Source organism: Salmo salar, chromosome 05, assembly GCF_965601325.2.
Source record: "Salmo salar chromosome 05, fSalSal1, whole genome shotgun sequence".
Lineage (NCBI taxonomy): Eukaryota > Metazoa > Chordata > Actinopteri > Salmoniformes > Salmonidae > Salmo > Salmo salar.
In genome coordinates this window covers 91,109,566-91,134,199 of record NC_138295.1, presented here as the reverse complement: position 1 = coordinate 91,134,199, position 24,634 = coordinate 91,109,566, and the positions used below count along the sequence as shown (strand labels likewise).

Below are 24,634 nucleotides of genomic sequence, written 5' to 3'. Positions count from 1 at the left end.
TGTGTCTGTTAAGTGTATGGGATGTGTTGTGTGTCTGTTAAGTGTATGGGATGTGTTGTGTGTCTGTTAAGTGTATGGGATGTGTTGTGTGTCTGTTAAGTGTATGGGATGTGTTGTGCGTATGTTAAGTGTATGGGATGTGTTGTGCGTATGTTAAGTGTATGGGATGTGTTGTGTGTATGTTAAGTGTATGGGATGTGTTGTGTGTATGTTAAGGGATGTGTTGTGTGTATGTTAAGTGTATGGGATGTGTTGTGTGTATGTTAAGGGATGTGTTGTGTGTATGTTAAGTGTATGGGATGTGTTGTGTGTATGTTAAGGGATGTGCTGTGTGTTTGTTAAGTGTATGGGATGTGTTGTGTGTATGTTAAGTGTATGGGATGTGTTGTGTGTATGTTAAGTGTATGGGATGTGTTGTGTGTATGTTAAGGGATGTGTTGTGTGTATGTTAAGTTTATGGGATGTGTTGTGTGTATGTTAAGTGTATGGGATGTGTTGTGTGTATGTTAAGTGTATGGGATGTGTTGTGTGTATGTTAAGTGTATGGGGTGTGTTGTGTGTATGTTAAGTGTATGGGGTGTGTTGTGTGTATGTTAAGTGTATGGGGTGTGTTGTGTGTATGTTAAGTGTATGGGATGTGTGTTTGTTAAGTGTATGGGATGTGTGTTTGTTAAGTATATGGGATGTGTGTTTGTTAAGTGTATGGGATGTGTGTTTGTTAAGTATATGGGATGTGTGTTTGTTAAGTGTATGGGATGTGTGTTTGTTAAGTGTATGGGATGTGTTGTGTGTATGTTAAGTGAATGGGATGTGTTGTGTGTATGGGATGTGTTGTGTGTATGGGATGTGTTGTGTGTATGTTAAGTGTATGGGATGTGTTGTGTGTATGGGATGTGTTGTGTGTATGTTAAGTGTATGGGATGTGTTGTGTGTCTGTTAAGTGTATGGGATGTGTTGTGTGTCTGTTAAGTGTATGGGATGTGTTGTGTGTCTGTTAAGTGTATGGGATGTGTTGTGTGTCTGTTAAGTGTATGGGATGTGTTGTGTGTCTGTTAAGTGTATGGGATGTGTTGTGTGTATGTTAAGTGTATGGGATGTGTTGTGTGTATGTTAAGTGTATGGGATGTGTTGTGCGTTTGTTAAGTGTATGGGATGTGTTGTGCGTATGTTAAGTGTATTGGATGTGTTGTGTGTATGTTAAGTGTATGGGATGTGTTGTGTGTATGTTAAGTGTTTGGGATGTGTTGTGTGTATGTTAAGTGAATGGGATGTGTTGTGTGTTTGGGATGTGTTGTGTGTTTGTTAAGTGTATGGGATGTGTTGTGTGTATGTTAAGTGTATGGGATGTGTTGTGTGTCTGTTAAGTGTATGGGATGTGTTGTGTGTCTGTTAAGTGTATGGGATGTGTTGTGTGTCTGTTAAGTGTATGGGATGTGTTGTGTGTATGTTAAGTGTATGGGATGTGTTGTGTGTATGTTAAGTGTATGGGATGTGTTGTGTGTTTGTTAAGTGTATGGGATGTGTTGTGTGTTAAGTGTATGGGATGTGTTGTGTGTATGTTAAGTGTATGGGATGTGTTGTGTGTATGTTAAGTGTATGGGATGTGTTGTGTGTCTGTTACGTGTATGGGATGTGTTGTGTGTCTGTTAAGGGATGTGTTGTGTGTATGTTAAGTGTATGGGATGTGTTGTGTGTTTGTTAAGTGTATGGGATGTGTTGTGTGTATGTTAAGTGTATGGGATGTGTTGTGTGTTTGTTAAGTGTATGGGATGTGTTGTGTGTTTGTTAAGTGTATGGGATGTGTGTTTGTTAAGTGTATGGGATGTGTGTTTGTTAAGTGTATGGGATGTGTTGTGTGTATGTTAAGTGTATGGGATGTGTGTTTGTTAAGTGTATGGGATGTGTTGTGTGTATGTTAAGTGTATGGGATGTGTTGTGTGTATGGGATGTGTTGTGTGTTTGTTAAGTGTATGGGATGTGTTGTGTGTTTGTTAAGTGTATGGGATGTGTTGTGTGTTTGTTAAGTGTATGGGATGTGTTGTGTGTTTGTTAAGTGTATGGGATGTGTTGTGTGTATGTTAAGTGTATGGGATGTGTTGTGTGTCTGTTAAGTGTATGGGATGTGTTGTGTGTCTGTTAAGTGTATGGGATGTGTTGTGTGTCTGTTAAGTGTATGGGATGTGTTGTGTGTCTGTTAAGTGTATGGGATGTGTTGTGTGTCTGTTAAGTGTATGGGATGTGTTGTGTGTCTGTTAAGTGTATGGGATGTGTTGTGTGTCTGTTAAGTGTATGGGATGTGTTGTGCGTCTGTTAAGTGTATGGGATGTGTTGTGCGTCTGTTAAGTGTATGGGATGTGTTGTGCGTATGTTAAGTGTATGGGATGTGTTGTGCGTATGTTAAGTGTATGGGATGTGTTGTGCGTATGTTAAGTGTATGGGATGTGTTGTGTGTCTGTTTAGTGTATGGGATGTGTTGTGTGTCTGTTAAGTGTATGGGATGTGTTGTGCGTATGTTAAGTGTATGGGATGTGTTGTGTGTATGTTAAGTGTATGGGATGTGTTGTGCGTATGTTAAGTGTATGGGATGTGTTGTGCGTATGTTAAGTGTATGGGATGTGATGTGTGTATGTTAAGTGTATGGAATGTGTTGTGTGTATGTTAAGTGTATGGGATGTGTTGTGTGTATGTTAAGTGTATGGGATGTGTTGTGTGTATGTTAAGTGTATTTGTTAAGTGTATGGGATGTGTTGTGCGTATGTTAAGTGTATGGGATGTGTTGTGCGTTTGTTAAGTGTATGGGATGTGTTGTGCGTATGTTAAGTGTATGGGATGTGTTGTGCGTATGTTAAGTGTATGGGATGTGTTGTGTGTATGTTAAGTGTATGGGATGTGTTGTGTGTATGTTAAGTGTATGGGATGTGTTGTGCGTTTGTTAAGTGTATGGGATGTGTTGTGCGTATGTTAAGTGTATTGGATGTGTTGTGTGTATGTTAAGTGTATGGGATGTGTTGTGTGTATGTTAAGTGTTTGGGATGTGTTGTGTGTATGTTAAGTGAATGGGATGTGTTGTGTGTTTGGGATGTGTTGTGTGTTTGTTAAGTGTATGGGATGTGTTGTGTGTATGTTAAGTGTATGGGATGTGTTGTGTGTCTGTTAAGTGTATGGGATGTGTTGTGTGTCTGTTAAGTGTATGGGATGTGTTGTGTGTCTGTTAAGTGTATGGGATGTGTTGTGTGTATGTTAAGTGTATGGGATGTGTTGTGTGTATGTTAAGTGTATGGGATGTGTTGTGTGTTTGTTAAGTGTATGGGATGTGTTGTGTGTTTGTTAAGTGTATGGGATGTGTTGTGTGTATGTTAAGTGTATGGGATGTGTTGTGTGTATGTTAAGTGTATGGGATGTGTTGTGTGTCTGTTACGTGTATGGGATGTGTTGTGTGTCTGTTAAGGGATGTGTTGTGTGTATGTTAAGTGTATGGGATGTGTTGTGTGTTTGTTAAGTGTATGGGATGTGTTGTGTGTATGTTAAGTGTATGGGATGTGTTGTGCGTTTGTTAAGTGTATGGGATGTGTTGTGTGTTTGTTAAGTGTATGGGATGTGTGTTTGTTAAGTGTATGGGATGTGTGTTTGTTAAGTGTATGGGATGTGTTGTGTGTATGTTAAGTGTATGGGATGTGTGTTTGTTAAGTGTATGGGATGTGTTGTGTGTATGTTAAGTGTATGGGATGTGTTGTGTGTATGGGATGTGTTGTGTGTTTGTTAAGTGTATGGGATGTGTTGTGTGTTTGTTAAGTGTATGGGATGTGTTGTGTGTTTGTTAAGTGTATGGGATGTGTTGTGTGTTTGTTAAGTGTATGGGATGTGTTGTGTGTATGTTAAGTGTATGGGATGTGTTGTGTGTCTGTTAAGTGTATGGGATGTGTTGTGTGTCTGTTAAGTGTATGGGATGTGTTGTGTGTCTGTTAAGTGTATGGGATGTGTTGTGTGTCTGTTAAGTGTATGGGATGTGTTGTGTGTCTGTTAAGTGTATGGGATGTGTTGTGTGTCTGTTAAGTGTATGGGATGTGTTGTGTGTCTGTTAAGTGTATGGGATGTGTTGTGTGTCTGTTAAGTGTATGGGATGTGTTGTGTGTCTGTTAAGTGTATGGGATGTGTTGTGTGTCTGTTAAGTGTATGGGATGTGTTGTGTGTCTGTTAAGTGTATGGGATGTGTTGTGCGTATGTTAAGTGTATGGGATGTGTTGTGCGTATGTTAAGTGTATGGGATGTGTTGTGCGTATGTTAAGTGTATGGGATGTGTTGTGTGTCTGTTTAGTGTATGGGATGTGTTGTGTGTCTGTTAAGTGTATGGGATGTGTTGTGCGTATGTTAAGTGTATGGGATGTGTTGTGTGTATGTTAAGTGTATGGGATGTGTTGTGCGTATGTTAAGTGTATGGGATGTGTTGTGCGTATGTTAAGTGTATGGGATGTGATGTGTGTATGTTAAGTGTATGGAATGTGTTGTGTGTATGTTAAGTGTATGGGATGTGTTGTGTGTATGTTAAGTGTATGGGATGTGTTGTGTGTATGTTAAGTGTATTTGTTAAGTGTATGGGATGTGTTGTGCGTATGTTAAGTGTATGGGATGTGTTGTGCGTTTGTTAAGTGTATGGGATGTGTTGTGCGTATGTTAAGTGTATGGGATGTGTTGTGCGTATGTTAAGTGTATGGGATGTGTTGTGTGTATGTTAAGTGTATGGGATGTGTTGTGTGTATGTTAAGTGTATGGGATGTGTTGTGTGTATGTTAAGTGTATGGGATGTGTTGTGTGTATGTTAAGTGTATGGGATGTGTTGTGTGTATGTTAAGTGTATGGGATGTGTTGTGTGTATGTTAAGTGTATGGGATGTGTTGTGTGTATGTTAAGTGTATGGGATGTGTTGTGTGTATGTTAAGTGTATGTATGGGATGTGTTGTGTGAATGCTTCCAACTCCAGCCAGACAGTAAGGATATTGGTCCTGACCCAGCCCTCCCCAGTGCTGGCCTAGCCCCCCCCCCCAGTGCTGGCCTAGCCTCCCCCCCAGTGCTGGCCTAGCCCCCCCCCCCCAGTGCTGGCCTAGCCCCCCCCCAGTCGTACTTGGACTTGATGTTGTTGAAGTTCTTCCCCAGTGAGAGGTGTCGGATGGATCGGTTCTTGGCCAGCCACACCAGCAGAGTGGACAGGTCAGAGTCCAGACCTGGAGGAAACACAAACCAATCATCTAAAGGGCATTCTGGGAGCCAAAGCAGTAACACATCTGATTCAACCAATCAGCTAATCACAGACTTTAAATGAATCATTATATTAGTCGAGTCAGCTGCACTACTGGGTTTGTTGGGCTGGAGAAAAAGACTACACCCAGCCTGGAGATGCTGTCTTAACATTATAGATATAGAGAAGCTAGATAGAGTCTTACCGTTGTCAGAGATGTCCAGACTGGAGATGCTGTCTTAACATTATAGATATAGAGAAGCTAGATATAGTCTTACCGTTGTCAGAGATGTCCAGACTGGAGATGCTGTCTTAACATTATAGATCTAGAGAAGCTAGATAGAGTCTTACCGTTGTCAGAGATGTCCAGACTGGAGATGCTGTCTTAACATTATAGATATAGAGAAGCTAGATAGAGTCTTACCGTTGTCAGAGATGTCCAGACTGGAGATGTTGGGGAGCTCAGCGATGCATCCCTCCAGGATCTGTGACCCCCCGGACCTGAGCTGTCAACAGAGAGACAAGATGAGATATGAGAAACAGAACAGCAGCTTCCCTAGGGCTGGGATAACAATAGATGTATATAGAGAACAGCAGCTTCCCTAGGGCTGGGATAACAATAGATGTAGATAGAGAACAGCAGCTTCCCTAGGGCTGGGATAACAATAGATGTAGATAGAGAACAGCAGCTTCCCTAGGGCTGGGATAACAATAGATGTAGATACAGAACAGCAGCTTCCCTAGGGCTGGGATAACAATAGATGTAGCTAGAGAACAGCAGCTTCCCTAGGGCTGGGATAACAATAGATGTGTAGATAGAGAACAGCAGCTTCCCTAGGGCTGGGATAACAATAGATGTAGATACAGAACAGCAGCTTCCCTAGGGCTGGGATAACAATAGATGTAGATAGAGAACAGCAGCTTCCCTAGGGCTGGGATAACAATAGATGTAGATAGAGAACAGCAGCTTCCCTAGGGCTGGGATAACAATAGATGTAGATACAGAACAGCAGCTTCCCTAGGGCTGGGATAACAATAGATGTGTAGATAGAGAACAGCAGCTTCCCTAGGGCTGGAATAACAATAGATGTAGATACAGAACAGCAGCTTCCCTAGGGCTGGGATAACAATAGATGTAGATAGAGAACAGCAGCTTCCCTAGGGCTGGGATAACAATAGATGTAGATAGAGAACAGCAGCTTCCCTAGGGCTGGGATAACAATAGATGTAGATAGAGAACAGCAGCTTCCCTAGGGCTGGGATAACAATAGATGTAGATAGAGAACAGCAGCTTCCCTAGGGCTGGGATAACAATAGATGTAGATAGAGAACAGCAGCTTCCCTAGGGCTGGGATAACAATAGATGTAGATAGAGAACAGCAGCTTCCCTAGGGCTGGGATAACAATAGATGTAGATAGAGAACAGCAGCTTCCCTAGGGCTGGGATAACAATAGATGTAGCTAGAGAACAGCAGCTTCCCTAGGGCTGGGATAACAATAGATGTGTAGATAGAGAACAGCAGCTTCCCTAGGGCTGGGATAACAATAGATGTAGATACAGAACAGCAGCTTCCCTAGGGCTGGGATAACAATAGATGTAGATAGAGAACAGCAGCTTCCCTAGGGCTGGGATAACAATAGATGTAGATAGAGAACAGCAGCTTCCCTAGGGCTGGGATAACAATAGATGTAGATACAGAACAGCAGCTTCCCTAGGGCTGGGATAACAATAGATGTGTAGATAGAGAACAGCAGCTTCCCTAGGGCTGGGATAACAATAGATGTAGATACAGAACAGCAGCTTCCCTAGGGCTGGGATAACAATAGATGTAGATAGAGAACAGCAGCTTCCCTAGGGCTGGGATAACAATAGATGTAGATAGAGAACAGCAGCTTCCCTAGGGCTGGGATAACAATAGATGTAGATAGAGAACAGCAGCTTCCCTAGGGCTGGGATAACAATAGATGTAGATAGAGAACAGCAGCTTCCCTAGGGCTGGGATAACAATAGATGTAGATAGAGAACAGCAGCTTCCCTAGGGCTGGGATAACAATAGATGTAGATAGAGAACAGCAGCTTCCCTAGGGCTGGGATAACAATAGATGTAGATAGAGAACAGCAGCTTCCCTAGGGCTGGGATAACAATAGATGTAGATAGAGAACAGCAGCTTCCCTAGGGCTGGGATAACAATAGATGTAGATAGAGAACAGCAGCTTCCCTAGGGCTGGGATAACAATAGATGTAGATACAGAACAGCAGCTTCCCTAGGGCTGGGATAACAATAGATGTGTAGATAAAGAGGGAGAACTAAAATGGAGGAAGATACCACACCGTCTATGGTACAACACCACCAACAGACATGTTAGAAAAAGCAGGGAGGGTGAAGCAATACAATGAGATGTTAAAAACATGCCATGTCTGTTTATAATTGAGAAACAGTTTATGAAGGGAATAATGATGGAATAATGATGGAATGATGATGGAATGATGATGGGTGTAACTGAATGACAACACCAGAGAAAGCAGTAAGGAGAAGCTTAGAATTACAGCCAAGAGTTAGCCTGGAATTACAGCCAGGAGTTAGCTGGAATTATAGCCAAGAGTTAGCCTGGAATTACAGCCAGGAGTTAGCTGGAATTATAGCCAGGGGTTAGCCTGGAATTACAGCCAGGAGTTAGCTGGAATTATAGCCAGGAGTTAGCCTGGAATTAGAGCCAGGAGTTAACAGTAGTTATCAGTAATTAGTCAGGGTAATACTTACACAGTGACCAAGCTTAGAGCAGCATTAGGGAGAGAGAACAACACACATCAGAGACATACAGGGACCAGTAGCTAGCTATTAGAGGGAACAACAACACACATCAGAGACATACAGGGACCAGTAGCTAGCTATTAGAGGGAACAACACACATCAGAGATATACAGGGACCAGTAGCTAGCTATTAGAGGGAACAACAACACACATCAGAGACATACAGGGACCAGTAGCTAGCTATTAGAGGGAACAACAACACATATCAGAGACATACAGGGACCAGTAGCTAGCTATTAGAGGGAACAACACACATCAGAGATATACAGGGACCAGTAGCTAGCTATTAGAGGGAACAACAACACACATCAGAGACATACAGGGACCAGTAGCTAGCTATTAGAGGGAACAACAACACATATCAGAGACATACAGGGACCAGTAGCTAGCTATTAGAGGGAACAACACACATCAGAGATATACAGGGACCAGTAGCTAGCTATTAGAGGGAACAACAACACACATCAGAGATATACAGGGACCAGTAGCTAGCTATTAGAGGGAACAACACACATCAGAGACATACAGGGACCAGTAGCTAGCTATTAGAGGGAACAACAACACACATCAGAGACATACAGGGACCAGTAGCTAGCTATTAGAGAGAACAACAACACACATCAGAGACATACAGGGACCAGTAGCTAGCTATTAGAGGGAACAACAACACACATCAGAGATATACAGGGACCAGTAGCTAGCTATTAGAGGGAACAACAACACACATCAGAGACATACAGGGACCAGTAGCTAGCTATTAGAGGGAACAACACACATCAGAGACATACAGGGACCAGTAGCTAGCTATTAGAGGATACAACAACACACATCAGAGACATACAGGGACCAGTAGCTAGCTATTAGAGGGAACAACAACACACATCAGAGATATACAGGGACCAGTAGCTAGCTATTAGAGGGAACAACAACACACATCAGAGACATACAGGGACCAGTAGCTAGCTATTAGAGGATACAACAACACACATCAGAGACATACAGGGACCAGTAGCTAGCTATTAGAGGATACAACAACACACATCAGAGACATACAGGGACCAGTAGCTAGCTATTAGAGGGAACAACAACACACATCAGAGATATACAGGGACCAGTAGCTAGCTATTAGAGGATACAACAACACACATCAGAGACATACAGGGACCAGTAGCTAGCTATTAGAGGATACAACAACACACATCAGAGATATACAGGGACCAGTAGCTAGCTATTAGAGGGAACAACAACACACATCAGAGACATACAGGGACCAGTAGCTAGCTATTAGAGGATACAACAACACACATCAGAGACATACAGGGACCAGTAGCTAGCTATTAGAGGATACAACAACACACATCAGAGATATACAGGGACCAGTAGCTAGCTATTAGAGGGAACAACACACATCAGAGATATACAGGGACCAGTAGCTAGCTATTAGAGGATACAACACACATCAGAGACATACAGGGACCAGTAGCTAGCTATTAGAGGATACAACAAAACACATCAGAGACATACAGGGACCAGTAGCTAGCTATTAGAGGGAACAACAACACACATCAGAGACATACAGGGACCAGTAGCTAGCTATTAGAGGGAACAACACACATCAGAGACATACAGGGACCAGTAGCTAGCTATTAGAGGGTACAACACACATCAGAGATATACAGGGACCAGTAGCTAGCTATTAGAGGGAAGAACAACACACATCAGAGACATACAGGGACCAGTAGCTAGCTATTAGAGGGAACAACAACACACATCAGAGACATACAGGGACCAGTAGCTAGCTATTAGAGGATACAACAACACACATCAGAGATATACAGGGACCAGTAGCTAGCTATTAGAGGGAACAACAACACACATCAGAGACATACAGGGACCAGTAGCTAGCTATTAGAGGGAACAACACACATCAGAGATATACAGGGACCAGTAGCTAGCTATTAGAGGATACAACACACATCAGAGACATACAGGGACCAGTAGCTAGCTATTAGAGGGAACAACACACATCAGAGATATACAGGGACCAGTAGCTAGCTATTAGAGGGAACAACACACATCAGAGACATACAGGGACCAGTAGCTAGCTATTAGAGGGAACAACACACATCAGAGATATACAGGGACCAGTAGCTAGCTATTAGAGGATACAACACACATCAGAGACATACAGGGACCAGTAGCTAGCTATTAGAGGATACAACAACACACATCAGAGACATACAGGGACCAGTAGCTAGCTATTAGAGGGAACAACAACACACATCAGAGATATACAGGGACCAGTAGCTAGCTATTAGAGGGAACAACAACACACATCAGAGACATACAGGGACCAGTAGCTAGCTATTAGAGGGAACAACAACACACATCAGAGATATACAGGGACCAGTAGCTAGCTATTAGAGGATACAACAACACACATCAGAGATATACAGGGACCAGTAGCTATTAGAGGGAACAACACACATCAGAGACATACAGGGACCAGTAGCTAGCTATTAGAGGATACAACACACATCAGAGACATACAGGGACCAGTAGCTAGCTATTAGAGAGAACAACACACACATCAGAGACATACAGGGACCAGTAGCTAGCTATTAGAGGGAACAACACACATCAGAGACATACAGGGACCAGTAGCTAGCTATTAGAGGATACAACAACACACATCAGAGACATACAGGGACCAGTAGCTAGCTATTAGAGGGAACAACAACACACATCAGAGACATACAGGGACCAGTAGCTAGCTATTAGAGGGAACAACAACACACATCAGAGACATACAGGGACCAGTAGCTAGCTATTAGAGGATACAACAACACACATCAGAGACATACAGGGACCAGTAGCTAGCTATTAGAGGGAACAACAACACACATCAGAGACATACAGGGACCAGTAGCTAGCTATTAGAGGGAACAACAACACACATCAGAGACATACAGGGACCAGTAGCTAGCTATTAGAGGGAACAACACACATCAGAGATATACAGGGACCAGTAGCTAGCTATTAGAGGATACAACACACATCAGAGACATACAGGGACCAGTAGCTAGCTATTAGAGGGAACAACAACACACATCAGAGATATACAGGGACCAGTAGCTAGCTATTAGAGGGAACAACACACATCAGAGACATACAGGGACCAGTAGCTAGCTATTAGAGGGAACAACAACACACATCAGAGACATACAGGGACCAGTAGCTAGCTATTAGAGGGAACAACACACATCAGAGATATACAGGGACCAGTAGCTAGCTATTAGAGGATACAACACACATCAGAGATATACAGGGACCAGTAGCTAGCTATTAGAGGGAACAACAACACACATCAGAGACATACAGGGACCAGTAGCTAGCTATTAGAGGATACAACAACACACATCAGAGATATACAGGGACCAGTAGCTAGCTATTAGAGGGAACAACAACACACATCAGAGACATACAGGGACCAGTAGCTATTAGAGGGAACAACAACACACATCAGAGATATACAGGGACCAGTAGCTAGCTATTAGAGGGTACAACAACACACATCAGAGACATACAGGGACCAGTAGCTATTAGAGGGAACAACAACACACATCAGAGATATACAGGGACCAGTAGCTAGCTATTAGAGGGAACAACACACATCAGAGACATACAGGGACCAGTAGCTAGCTATTAGAGGGAACAACACACATCAGAGATATACAGGGACCAGTAGCTAGCTATTAGAGGATACAACACACATCAGAGACATACAGGGACCAGTAGCTAGCTATTAGAGGATACAACAACACACATCAGAGACATACAGGGACCAGTAGCTAGCTATTAGAGGGAACAACAACACACATCAGAGATATACAGGGACCAGTAGCTAGCTATTAGAGGGAACAACAACACACATCAGAGACATACAGGGACCAGTAGCTAGCTATTAGAGGGAACAACAACACACATCAGAGATATACAGGGACCAGTAGCTAGCTATTAGAGGATACAACAACACACATCAGAGATATACAGGGACCAGTAGCTATTAGAGGGAACAACACACATCAGAGACATACAGGGACCAGTAGCTAGCTATTAGAGGATACAACACACATCAGAGACATACAGGGACCAGTAGCTAGCTATTAGAGAGAACAACACACACATCAGAGACATACAGGGACCAGTAGCTAGCTATTAGAGGGAACAACACACATCAGAGACATACAGGGACCAGTAGCTAGCTATTAGAGGATACAACAACACACATCAGAGACATACAGGGACCAGTAGCTAGCTATTAGAGGGAACAACAACACACATCAGAGACATACAGGGACCAGTAGCTAGCTATTAGAGGGAACAACAACACACATCAGAGACATACAGGGACCAGTAGCTAGCTATTAGAGGATACAACAACACACATCAGAGACATACAGGGACCAGTAGCTAGCTATTAGAGGGAACAACAACACACATCAGAGACATACAGGGACCAGTAGCTAGCTATTAGAGGGAACAACAACACACATCAGAGACATACAGGGACCAGTAGCTAGCTATTAGAGGGAACAACACACATCAGAGATATACAGGGACCAGTAGCTAGCTATTAGAGGGAACAACAACACACATCAGAGACATACAGGGACCAGTAGCTAGCTATTAGAGGGAACAACAACACACATCAGAGATATACAGGGACCAGTAGCTAGCTATTAGAGGGAACAACACACATCAGAGACATACAGGGACCAGTAGCTAGCTATTAGAGGGAACAACAACACACATCAGAGACATACAGGGACCAGTAGCTAGCTATTAGAGGGAACAACACACATCAGAGATATACAGGGACCAGTAGCTAGCTATTAGAGGATACAACACACATCAGAGATATACAGGGACCAGTAGCTAGCTATTAGAGGGAACAACAACACACATCAGAGACATACAGGGACCAGTAGCTAGCTATTAGAGGATACAACAACACACATCAGAGATATACAGGGACCAGTAGCTAGCTATTAGAGGGAACAACAACACACATCAGAGACATACAGGGACCAGTAGCTATTAGAGGGAACAACAACACACATCAGAGATATACAGGGACCAGTAGCTAGCTATTAGAGGGTACAACAACACACATCAGAGACATACAGGGACCAGTAGCTATTAGAGGGAACAACAACACACATCAGAGATATACAGGGACCAGTAGCTAGCTATTAGAGGGTACAACACACATCAGAGACATACAGGGACCAGTAGCTAGCTATTAGAGGGAACAACAACACACATCAGAGACATACAGGGACCAGTAGCTAGCTATTAGAGGATACAACAACACACATCAGAGATATACAGGGACCAGTAGCTAGCTATTAGAGGGAACAACACACATCAGAGATATACAGGGACCAGTAGCTAGCTATTAGAGGGAACAACACACATCAGAGACATACAGGGACCAGTAGCTAGCTATTAGAGGATACAACAACACACATCAGAGATATACAGGGACCAGTAGCTAGCTATTAGAGGGAACAACAACACACATCAGAGACATACAGGGACCAGTAGCTAGCTATTAGAGGGAACAACAACACACATCAGAGATATACAGGGACCAGTAGCTAGCTATTAGAGGGAACAACACACATCAGAGACATACAGGGACCAGTAGCTATTAGAGGGAACAACAACACACATCAGAGATATACAGGGACCAGTAGCTAGCTATTAGAGGATACAACAACACACATCAGAGACATACAGGGACCAGTAGCTAGCTATTAGAGGGAACAACACACATCAGAGACATACAGGGACCAGTAGCTAGCTATTAGAGGGAACAACAACACACATCAGAGACATACAGGGACCAGTAGCTAGCTATTAGAGGATACAACAACACACATCAGAGACATACAGGGACCAGTAGCTAGCTATTAGAGGGAACAACACACATCAGAGACATACAGGGACCAGTAGCTAGCTATTAGAGGGTACAACAACACACATCAGAGACATACAGGGACCAGTAGCTAGCTATTAGAGGGAACAACACACATCAGAGATATACAGGGACCAGTAGCTAGCTATTAGAGGATACAACAACACACATCAGAGACATACAGGGACCAGTAGCTAGCTATTAGAGGGTACAACAACACACATCAGAGACATACAGGGACCAGTAGCTAGCTATTAGAGGATACAACACACATCAGAGATATACAGGGACCAGTAGCTATTAGAGGGAACAACAACACACATCAGAGACATACAGGGACCAGTAGCTAGCTATTAGAGGATACAACAACACACATCAGAGACATACAGGGACCAGTAGCTAGCTATTAGAGGGAACAACAACACACATCAGAGACATACAGGGACCAGTAGCTAGCTATTAGAGGGAACAACACACATCAGAGACATACAGGGACCAGTAGCTAGCTATTAGAGGATACAACACACATCAGAGATATACAGGGACCAGTAGCTATTAGAGGGAACAACAACACACATCAGAGACATACAGGGACCAGTAGCTAGCTATTAGAGGGAACAACACACATCAGAGACATACAGGGACCAGTAGCTAGCTATTAGAGGGAACAACAACACACATCAGAGACATACAGGGACCAGTAGCTATTAGAGGGTACAACAACACACATCAGAGACATACAGGGACCAGTAGCTAGCTATTAGAGGGAACAACAACACACATCAGAGACATACAGGGACCAGTAGCTAGCTATTAGAGGGAACAACAACAGGACACATCAGAGACATACAGGGACCAGTAGCTAGCTATTAGAGGGAACAACAACACACATCAGAGACATACAGGGACCAGTAGCTAGCTATTAGAGGGAACAACACACATCAGAGACATACAGGGACCAGTAGCTAGCTTTTAGAGGGAACAACACACATCAGAGATATACAGGGACCAGTAGCTATTAGAGGGTACAATCCTCTGGCTAGATCATCCACATACAATTAGACAAGAGTATTTATCCCAAATGGCACCCTATTACCTATGTAGTGAACTACTTTTGACCATGGCCTATTGGGTTGCGGTCAAAAGTAGTGCACTACATAGGTAATAGGGTGCAATTTGGGAATCAGTAAGAACACATATAGTACTGTAGCACACAGTGAGACTGCTTCAAACCAATGGTTCATTATTACACCCACAAAGACTGAAAGGCAAGAGATAATTCAGTAGCTCAACAGCGGTTTAACATTTGAAATGATTTTGCTGACTGTGGATCCTGCTGCAGTGGTATTCAATGAATCTGTGGAAAGACATCTTTATTAGATTAGGGCATGGGGGTGAGAGAGAGTGTGTGTGTGTGTGTGTTTTCTGTGCATGCATGTGTGTGAGTGCGTGACATAATTAGCCTTTTCTATTCCATCTCCTTCCTGTTCCTCTCTTCTCTCTCTCGCTTCGCCAAGTGATCCATTATATAGAGTTCTAGTGGACTCATCAGGTATACTTGGAGAGGAGGAGGCTAGAACAGCAGTGCTATGGGATGTTCACTCCAAGAACCATCAAGGCCAAAGATAGAATTCTTAAACTGACGAAGAAGAACGTTCAGCTAAATGTCACATATCTGGACCAAGAACAAGAGATGGATTGTTGCTTTAGCAGATCTGCTAAGGTTTTTAATGTTACATATTAGGACATATAGTACTATAGTGAAGAGACCATTGATGTATAGTACTATAGTAGTACTATAGTGAAGAGACCACTTTTCCTCTGTCGTTATCTCATGCTGACTAATAAAGTTGTCTTTCATATCTATTTCCACAACTGGAAGGCTAAATACATCGTGTTTACATGTCTTGCTAAAGGGCCTAAAAACAATCATCTTTGTTCTTTGACAAAACAGTAATTTTACAGATCTGTGAAAAGGGGGAGGGAATTCTCTCTCTGTGTTCTTACCTCACAGCAGCTGAGGTATAAAGACACTTCCTTTAGCCTCTGTGTTCTTATCTCACAGCAGCTGAGGTATAAAGACACTTCCTTTAGCCTCTCTGTGTTCTTACCTCACAGCAGCTGAGGTATAAAGACACTTCCTTTAGCCTCTGTGTTCTTACCTCACAGCAGCTGAGGTATAAAGACACTTCCTTTAGCCTCTGTGTTCTTACCTCACAGCAGCTGAGGTCTAAAGACACTTCCTTTAGCCTCTCTGTGTTCTTACCTCACAGCAGCTGAGGTATAAAGACACTTCCTTTAGCCTCTCTGTGTTCTTACCTCACAGCAGCTGAGGTATAAATACACTTCCTTTAGCCTCTCTGTGTTCTTACCTCACAGCAGCTGAGGTATAAAGACACTTCCTTTAGCCTCTGTGTTCTTACCTCACAGCAGCTGAGGTCTAAAGACACTTCCTTTAGCCTCTCTGTGTTCTTACCTCACAGCAGCTGAGGTATAAAGACACTTCCTTTAGCCTCTCTGTGTTCTTACCTCACAGCAGCTGAGGTATAAAGACACTTCCTTTAGCCTCTCTGTGTTCTTACCTCACAGCAGCTGAGGTATAAAGACACTTCCTTTAGCCTCTCTGTGTTCTTACCTCACAGCAGCTGAGGTCTAAAGACACTTCCTTTAGCCTCTCTGTGTTCTTACCTCACAGCAGCTGAGGTCTAAAGACACTTCCTTTAGCCTCTCTGTGTTCGTACCTCACAGCAGCTGAGGTATAAAGACACTTCCTTTAGCCTCTCTGTGTTCTTACCTCACAGCAGCTGAGGTATAAAGACACTTCCTTTAGCCTCTGTGTTCTTACCTCACAGCAGCTGAGGTCTAAAGACACTTCCTTTAGCCTCTCTGTGTTCTTACCTCACAGCAGCTGAGGTATAAAGACACTTCCTTTAGCCTCTCTGTGTTCTTACCTCACAGCAGCTGAGGTATAAAGACACTTCCTTTAGCCTCTCTGTGTTCTTACCTCACAGCAGCTGAGGTATAAAGACACTTCCTTTAGCCTCTCTGTGTTCTTACCTCACAGCAGCTGAGGTCTAAAGACACTTCCTTTAGCCTCTCTGTGTTCTTACCTCACAGCAGCTGAGGTCTAAAGACACTTCCTTTAGCCTCTCTGTGTTCGTACCTCACAGCAGCTGAGGTATAAAGACACTTCCTTTAGCCTCTCTGTGTTCTTACCTCACAGCAGCTGAGGTATAAAGACACTTCCTTTAGCCTCTCTGTGTTCTTACCTCACAGCAGTGGAGGTCTAAAGACACTTCCTTTAGCCTCTCTGTGTTCTTACCTCACAGCAGCTGAGGTATAAAGACACTTCCTTTAGCCTCTCTGTGTTCTTACCTCACAGCAGCTGAGGTCTAAAGACACTTCCTTTAGCCTCTCTGTGTTCTTACCTCACAACACTTCCTTTAGCCTCTCTGTGTTCTTACCTCACAGCAGCTGAGGTATAAAGACACTTCCTTTAGCCTCTCTGTGTTCTTACCTCACAGCAGCTGAGGTATAAAGACACTTCCTTTAGCCTCTCTGTATTCTTACCTCACAGCAGCTGAGGTATAAAGACACTTCCTTTAGCCTCTGTGTTCTTACCTCACAGCAGCTGAGGTCTAAAGACACTTCCTTTAGCCTCTCTGTGTTCTTACCTCACAGCAGCTGAGGTATAAAGACACTTCCTTTAGCCTCTCTGTGTTCTTACCTCACAGCAGCTGAGGTCTAAAGACACTTCCTTGATGTTGGGGTTACTGGCCAGACCGAGCAGAAGAGCTCTGCAAGGAAAACAACAATATTGTTTAATACATTTCAGGCAGACTCACTATTGGTTAGGTTTATAATAGAGACTAACATTGAAGAATCCAGTCTAGTTTACGAGATGAAGCATCCAGTCTAGTTTACGGGATGAAGCATCCAGTCTAGTTTACGGGATGAAGCATCCAGTCTAGTTTACGGGATGAAGCATCCATTCTTGTTTACGGGATGAAGCATCCTGTCTAGTTTACGGGATGAATCATCCAGTCTAGTTTACGGGATGAAGAATCCAGTCTAGTTTACGGGATGAAGAATCCAGTCTAGTTTACGGGATGAAGAATCCAGTCTAGTTCATTGGATGCTGAGAGAGTGAGATATACACACTGAGTGGACAAAACATTAGGAACCTGCTCTTTCCCTGACAGACTGACCAGGTGAATCCAGGTGAAAGTCACTTGTTAAATCCACTTCAATCAGAGTAGACGAAGGGGATGAGACTGGTCAAAGAAGGTATTTTAAGCCTTGAGATAATTGAGACATGGATAGTTTGTCACATGGGATGATGCTGGAGAGACGAAGCAGGTACGGGAAGTAACATTTAATAAATAACGGACATGGAACGAGACAGGAACAGCGTCAGCAAACAGGTAACACAAACAAAAGACAATCAAAGCAGAAGCGGGGAACAGAGCTGGGGAACTGACAAATATAGGGGAGGTAATAACAGGTGATGAGTGAGTCCAGGTGAGTCCAATATCGCTGATGCGCGTGACGAGGGAAGGCAGGTGTGCGTAATGGATGATAGGAGTGCGTGATGCAGGGGGGGGAGAGCGGGAGCAGACGTGACTGTACCCCCCCCCGGGGCGCAACTCGGCGTCCCACCTGGGCAAACCGGCTAAGACATGGGCGCTGGGCAAGCCGGTTGGGGCGTGGAAGCCCAAGGAACCGGCAGGAGCGTGAGAGCCTGGTGAGCCGGCTGAGGCAAGGAAACCTCTCGAGCCAGCAAGGGTGTGAAAGCCCGACGGGCTGGCTTAGGCACCCCCGGTTCCATCGGTGGAGGAATCCACCCTGACATCACCAACAAAACAAAAAACAAAAAAACAAAAAAAAACTCCTGGACCGGCTGGGCGAACAAAAACCTACGATCTGGCTAGGGTGTGGAAGCCCGTCGAGCTGGCTAGGGTGTGGAAGCCCGTCGAGCTGGCTAGGGTGTGGAAGCCCGTCGAGCTGGCTAGGGTGTGGAAGCCCGTCGAGCTGGCTAGGGTGTGGAAGCCCGTCGAGCTGGCTAGGGTGTGGAAGCCCGTCGAGCTGGCTAGGCACCCCTGGTTCCATCGGTGGCGACCCAGAGCCGATGCCAACATACCTCCCTGATGCTTCGTGTGGTTTGCTTCAGTATTCTTTCACATGGGATGATGCTGGAGAGACGAAGCAGGTACGGGAAGTAACATTTAATAAATAACGGACATGGAACGAGACAGGAACAGCGTCAGCAAACAGGTAACACAAACAAAAGACAATCAAAGCAGAAGCGGGGAACAGAGCTGGGGAACTGATAAATATAGAGGAGGTAATAACAGGTGATGAGTGAGTCCAGGTGAGTCCAGTATCGCTGATGTGCGTGACGAGGGAAGGCAGGTGTGTGTAATGGATGATAGGAGTGTGTGATGCAGGGCAGCCTGGGGGGGGGGGGGGGGGGGGGAAGAGCAGGAGCAGACCTGACAGTGTTAATGTATTCAGAGGGTGAATGGGCAGGACAAAAGCTTAAAGTGCCTTTGAACAGGAAGTGGTCGTAGGTGCCAGACACGTCAAGAACTGCAAGGTTGCTGGGTTTTTCACGCTCAACAGTTTCCCGTGTGTATCAAGAATGGTCCACCACCCAAAGGACATCCAGCCAACTTGACACGTCTGTGGGAAGCATTAAGAGTCAAAATGGGCCCAGCATCCCTGTGGAACACTTTCGACACCTTGTAGTCCATGCCTGACGAATTGAGGCTGTTCTGAGGGCAAAAGGGGGTGAAACTCAATATTAGGAAGGTGTTCCTAATGTTTTGTACACTCGGTGTAGCTCTAATTCCTATTATGAAAAAAAAAGAAGGAAATTATTATATTGGAGGGGAGCGTAAGAGAGAGAAGAGAGACAGAGGTGAGAAAGAGAGAAAGAGGGAGATGAGAGAAAGAGGGAGATGAGAGAGAGGGAAAGTGAGAAGGAGGGACAGAAGAGATTGAGACAGAGAGGGGAAAGAGAAGAGCAGAGAGATTGAGACAGAGGGAGGAGAGAAAGACAGAGACAGAGGAGAGAAAGACAGAGACAGAGGAGAGAAAGACAGACAGAGGAGAGAAAGAAAGACAGACAGAGGAGAGAAAGACAGAGACACAGGAGAGAAAGACAGAGACAGAGGAGAGAAAGACAGAGACAGAGGAGAGAAAGACAGAGACAGAGGAGAGAAAGACAGAGACAGAGGAGAGAAAGACAGAGACAGAGGAGAGAAAGACAGAGACAGAGGAGAGAAAGACAGAGACAGAGGAGAGAAAGACAGAGACAGAGGAGAGAAAGACAGAGACAGAGGAGAGAAAGACAGAGACAGAGGAGAGAAAGACAGAGACAGAGGAGAGAAAGACAGAGACAGAGGAGAGAAAGACAGAGACAGAGGAGAGAAAGACAGAGGGAGCATGATTAGTTTGCTCACTTCAAGGCCTCTGGAGGGAGTCTGGTCCCTGAAAGGTTGATGCAGCTGAGGGCCACTGCGCTGCTGAAGAAGTGCTTGAAGGATGGAGGCACATCTTTGCCTTTCCTGGAGACAAACAGAAACAGAGAGGATAGTAAGCCCACGCAACAGATGATACCTGAGAGGCCACAGTATAGTAGCCTTGTAAACCACAGTTGAATGCTGCTCTCCCGTTTCGTTTCACTTGCAGTGAAATAAAATGTGACCTCGCCAAATTAGGATGTGTTGAACGAAGCCAAGTGTAGTATACAGTGAATATTGTCACAGCTAGGAGATGTTAGGCGCAAAAGACAGTAGCCCTGATATGGCTACAGTCTTCATTATTATGGTGTATAGAAAGCCAGTAGCCCTGATATGGCTACAGTCTTCATTATTATGGTGTATAGAAAGCCAGTAGCCCTGATATGGCTACAGTCTTCATTATTATGGTGTATAGAAAGCCAGTAGCCCTGATATGGCTACAGTCTTCATTATTATGGTGTATAGAAAGCCAGTAGCCCTGATATGGCTACAGTCTTCATTATTATGGTGTATAGAAAGCCAGTAGCCCTGATATGGCTACAGTCTTCATTATTATGGTGTATAGAAAGCCAGTAGCCCTGATATGGCTACAGTCTTCATTATTATGGTGTATAGAAAGCCAATAGCCCTGATATGGCTACAGTCTTCATTATTATGGTGTATAGAAAGCCAGTAGCCCTGAGATATGGCTACAGTCTTCATTATTATGGTGTATAGAAAGCCAGTAGCCCTGATATGGCTGCAGTCTTCATTATTATGGTGTATAGAAAGCCAGTAGCCCTGATATGGCTACAGTCTTTATTATTATGGTGTATAGAAAGCCAGTAGCCCCGATATGGCTACAGTCTTCATTATTATGGTGTATAGAAAGCCAGTAGCCCCGATATGGCTGCAGTCTTCATTATTATGGTGTATAGAAAGCCAGTAGCCCTGATATGGCTACAGTCTTCATTATTATGGTGTATAGAAAGCCAGTAGCCCCGATATGGCTACAGTCTTCATTATTATGGTGTATAGAAAGCCAGTAGCCCCGATATGGCTACAGTCTTCATTATTATGGTGTATAGAAAGCCAGTAGCCCCGATATGGCTGCAGTCTTCATTATTATGGTGTATAGAAAGCCAGTAGCCCCGATATGGCTACAGTCTTCATTATTATGGTGTATAGAAAGCCAGTAGCCCCGATATGGCTACAGTCTTCATTATTATGGTGTATAGAAAGCCAGTAGCCCCGATATGGCTGCAGTCTTCATTATTATGGTGTATAGAAAGCCAGTAGCCCCGATATGGCTACAGTCTTCATTATTATGGTGTATAGAAAGCCAGTAGCCCCGATATGGCTGCAGTCTTCATTATTATGGTGTATAGAAAGCCAGTAGCCCTGATATGGCTACAGTCTTCATTATTATGGTGTATAGAAAGCCAGTAGCCCTGATATGGCTGCAGTCTTCATTATTATGGTGTATAGAAAGCCAGTAGCCCTGATATGGCTGCAGTCTTCATTATTATGGTGTATAGAAAGCCAGTAGCCCTGATATGGCTACAGTCTTTATTATTATGGTGTATAGAAAGCCAGTAGCCCCGATATGGCTACAGTCTTTATTATTATGGTGTATAGAAAGCCAGTAGCTCTGATGTCTACAGTCTTCATTATTATGGTGTATAGAAAGCAAGTAGCCCTGATATGGCTGCAGTCTTCATTATTATGGTGTATAGCCAGTAGCATCCTTTTTATAAACACAGCAGCTTGTCCTCCGCTCCCACACCCTCCCTTATAGGCTAGCTCTGTCCCCAGAAAGACTGTGATAGGCTAGCTCTGTCCCCAGAGAGACTGTGATAGGCTAGCTCTGTCCCCAGAGAGACTGTGATAGGCTAGCTCTGTCCCCAGAGAGACTGTGATAGGCTAGCTCTGTCCCCAGAGAGACTGTGATAGGCTAGCTCTGTCCCCAGAGAGACTGTGACGGGGTAATGATGTGAGGAGAGACACTGTAACGGGGTAATGATGTGAGGAGGGACACTGTAACGGGGTAATGATGTGAGGAGAGACACCGATGGGGTAATGATGTGAGGAGAGACACCGATGGGGTAATGATGTGAGAAGAGACTAACGGGGTAATGATGTGAGGAGAGACACCGATGGGGTAATGATGTGAGAAGAGACTAACGGGGTAATGATGTGAGGAGAGACACTGTGACAGGGTAATGATGTGAGGAGAGACACTGTGACGGGGTAATGATGTGAGGAGAGACACTGTAACGGGGTAATGATGTGAGGAGAGACACCGATGGGGTAATGATGTGAGGAGAGACACCGATGGGGTAATGATGTGAGAAGAGACTAACGGGGTAATGATGTGAGGAGAGACACTGTGACAGGGTAATGATGTGAGGAGAGACACTGTGACGGGGTAATGATGTGAGGAGAGACACTGTAACGGGGTAATGATGTGAGGAGAGACACCGATGGGGTAATGATGTGAGGAGAGACACCGATGGGGTAATGATGTGAGAAGAGACTAACGGGGTAATGATGTGAGGAGAGACACTGTGACAGGGTAATGATGTGAGGAGAGACACTGTGACGAGGTAATGATGTGAGGAGAGACACTGTGACGGGGTAATGATGTGAGGAGAGACACTGTGACAGGGTAATGATGTGAGGAGAGACACTGTGACGGGGTAATGATGTGAGGAGACACTGTGACGGGGTAATGATGTGAGGAGAGACGCTGTGACGGGGTAATGATGTGAGGAGAGACGCTGTGACGGGGTAATGATGTGAGGAGAGACGCTGTGACGGGGTAATGATGTGAGGAGAGACGCTGTGACGGGGTAATGATGTGAGGAGAGACGCTGTGACGGGGTAATGATGTGAGGAGAGACACTGACGGGGTAATGATGTGAGGAGAGACACTGACGGGGTAATGATGTGAGGAGACACTGACGGGGTAATGATGTGAGGAGACACTGACGGGGTAATGATGTGAGGAGACACTGACGGGGTAATGATGTGAGGAGACACTGACGGGGTAATGATGTTAGGAGACACTGACGGGTAATGATGTGAGGAGAGACACTGACGGGGTAATGATGTGAGGAGAGACACTGTGACGGGGTAATGATGTGAGGAGAGACACTGTGACGGGGTAATGATGTGAGGAGAGACACTGTGACGGGGTAATGATGTGAGGAGAGACACTGTGACGGGGTAATGATGTGAGGAGACACTGACGGGGTAATGATGTGAGGAGAGACACTGTGACGGGGTAATGATGTGAGGAGAGACACTGTGATGGGGTAATGATGTGAGGAGAGACAATGTGACGGGGTAATGATGTGAGGAGAGACTGTGACGGGGTAATGATGTGAGGAGAGATTGTGACGGGGTAATGATGTGAGGAGAGACACTGTGACGGGGTAATGATGTGAGGAGAGACACTGAGGGGGTAATGATGTGAGGAGAGACACTGACGGGGTAATGATGTGAGGAGAGACACTGTAACGGGGTAATGATGTGAGGAGAGACACTGAGGGGGTAATGATGTGAGGAGAGACGCTGTGATGGGGTAATGATGTGAGGAGAGACAATGTGACGGGGTAATGATGTGAGGAGAGACTGTGACGGGGTAATGATGTGAGGAGAGACACTGTGACGGGGTAATGATGTGAGGAGAGACGCTGTGACGGGGTAATGATGTGAGGAGAGACGCTGTGACGGGGTAATGATGTGAGGAGAGATGCTGTGACGGGGTAATGATGTGAGGAGACACTGACGGGGTAATGATGTGAGGAGAGACACTGACGGGGTAATGATGTGAGGAGAGACACTGACGGGGTAATGATGTGAGGAGAGACACTGACGGGGTAATGATGTTAGGAGACACTGACGGGGTAATGATGTGAGGAGAGACACTGTGACGGGGTAATGATGTGAGGAGAGACAATGTGACGGGGTAATGATGTGAGGAGAGACTGTGACGGGGTAATGATGTGAGGAGAGACTGTGACGGGGTAATGATGTGAGGAGAGACTGTGACGGGGTAATGATGTGAGGAGAGACACTGTGACGGGGTAATGATGT

At 44.6% G+C, this 24,634-nt stretch overlaps 1 protein-coding gene across 4 annotated transcripts in view; it reads right to left on the bottom strand.

The window, feature by feature from the left end:
• Positions 1–24,634, bottom strand: part of LOC106598556 (F-actin-uncapping protein LRRC16A) — a 286,920-nt gene that overhangs the window by 89,367 nt on the left and 172,919 nt on the right. For all 4 annotated transcript variants that reach the window (XM_082975967.1, XM_082975965.1, XM_082975966.1 and 1 more), the window contains exons 16-19: positions 20,495–20,599; positions 17,758–17,827; positions 5,658–5,739; positions 5,120–5,219 (exon numbers count right to left, since the gene is read on the bottom strand). In XM_082975967.1, the coding sequence (XP_082832093.1) occupies positions 5,120–5,219; positions 5,658–5,739; positions 17,758–17,827; positions 20,495–20,599 (357 nt within the window). The remainder of the gene's footprint in view (positions 1–5,119; positions 5,220–5,657; positions 5,740–17,757; positions 17,828–20,494; positions 20,600–24,634) is intronic.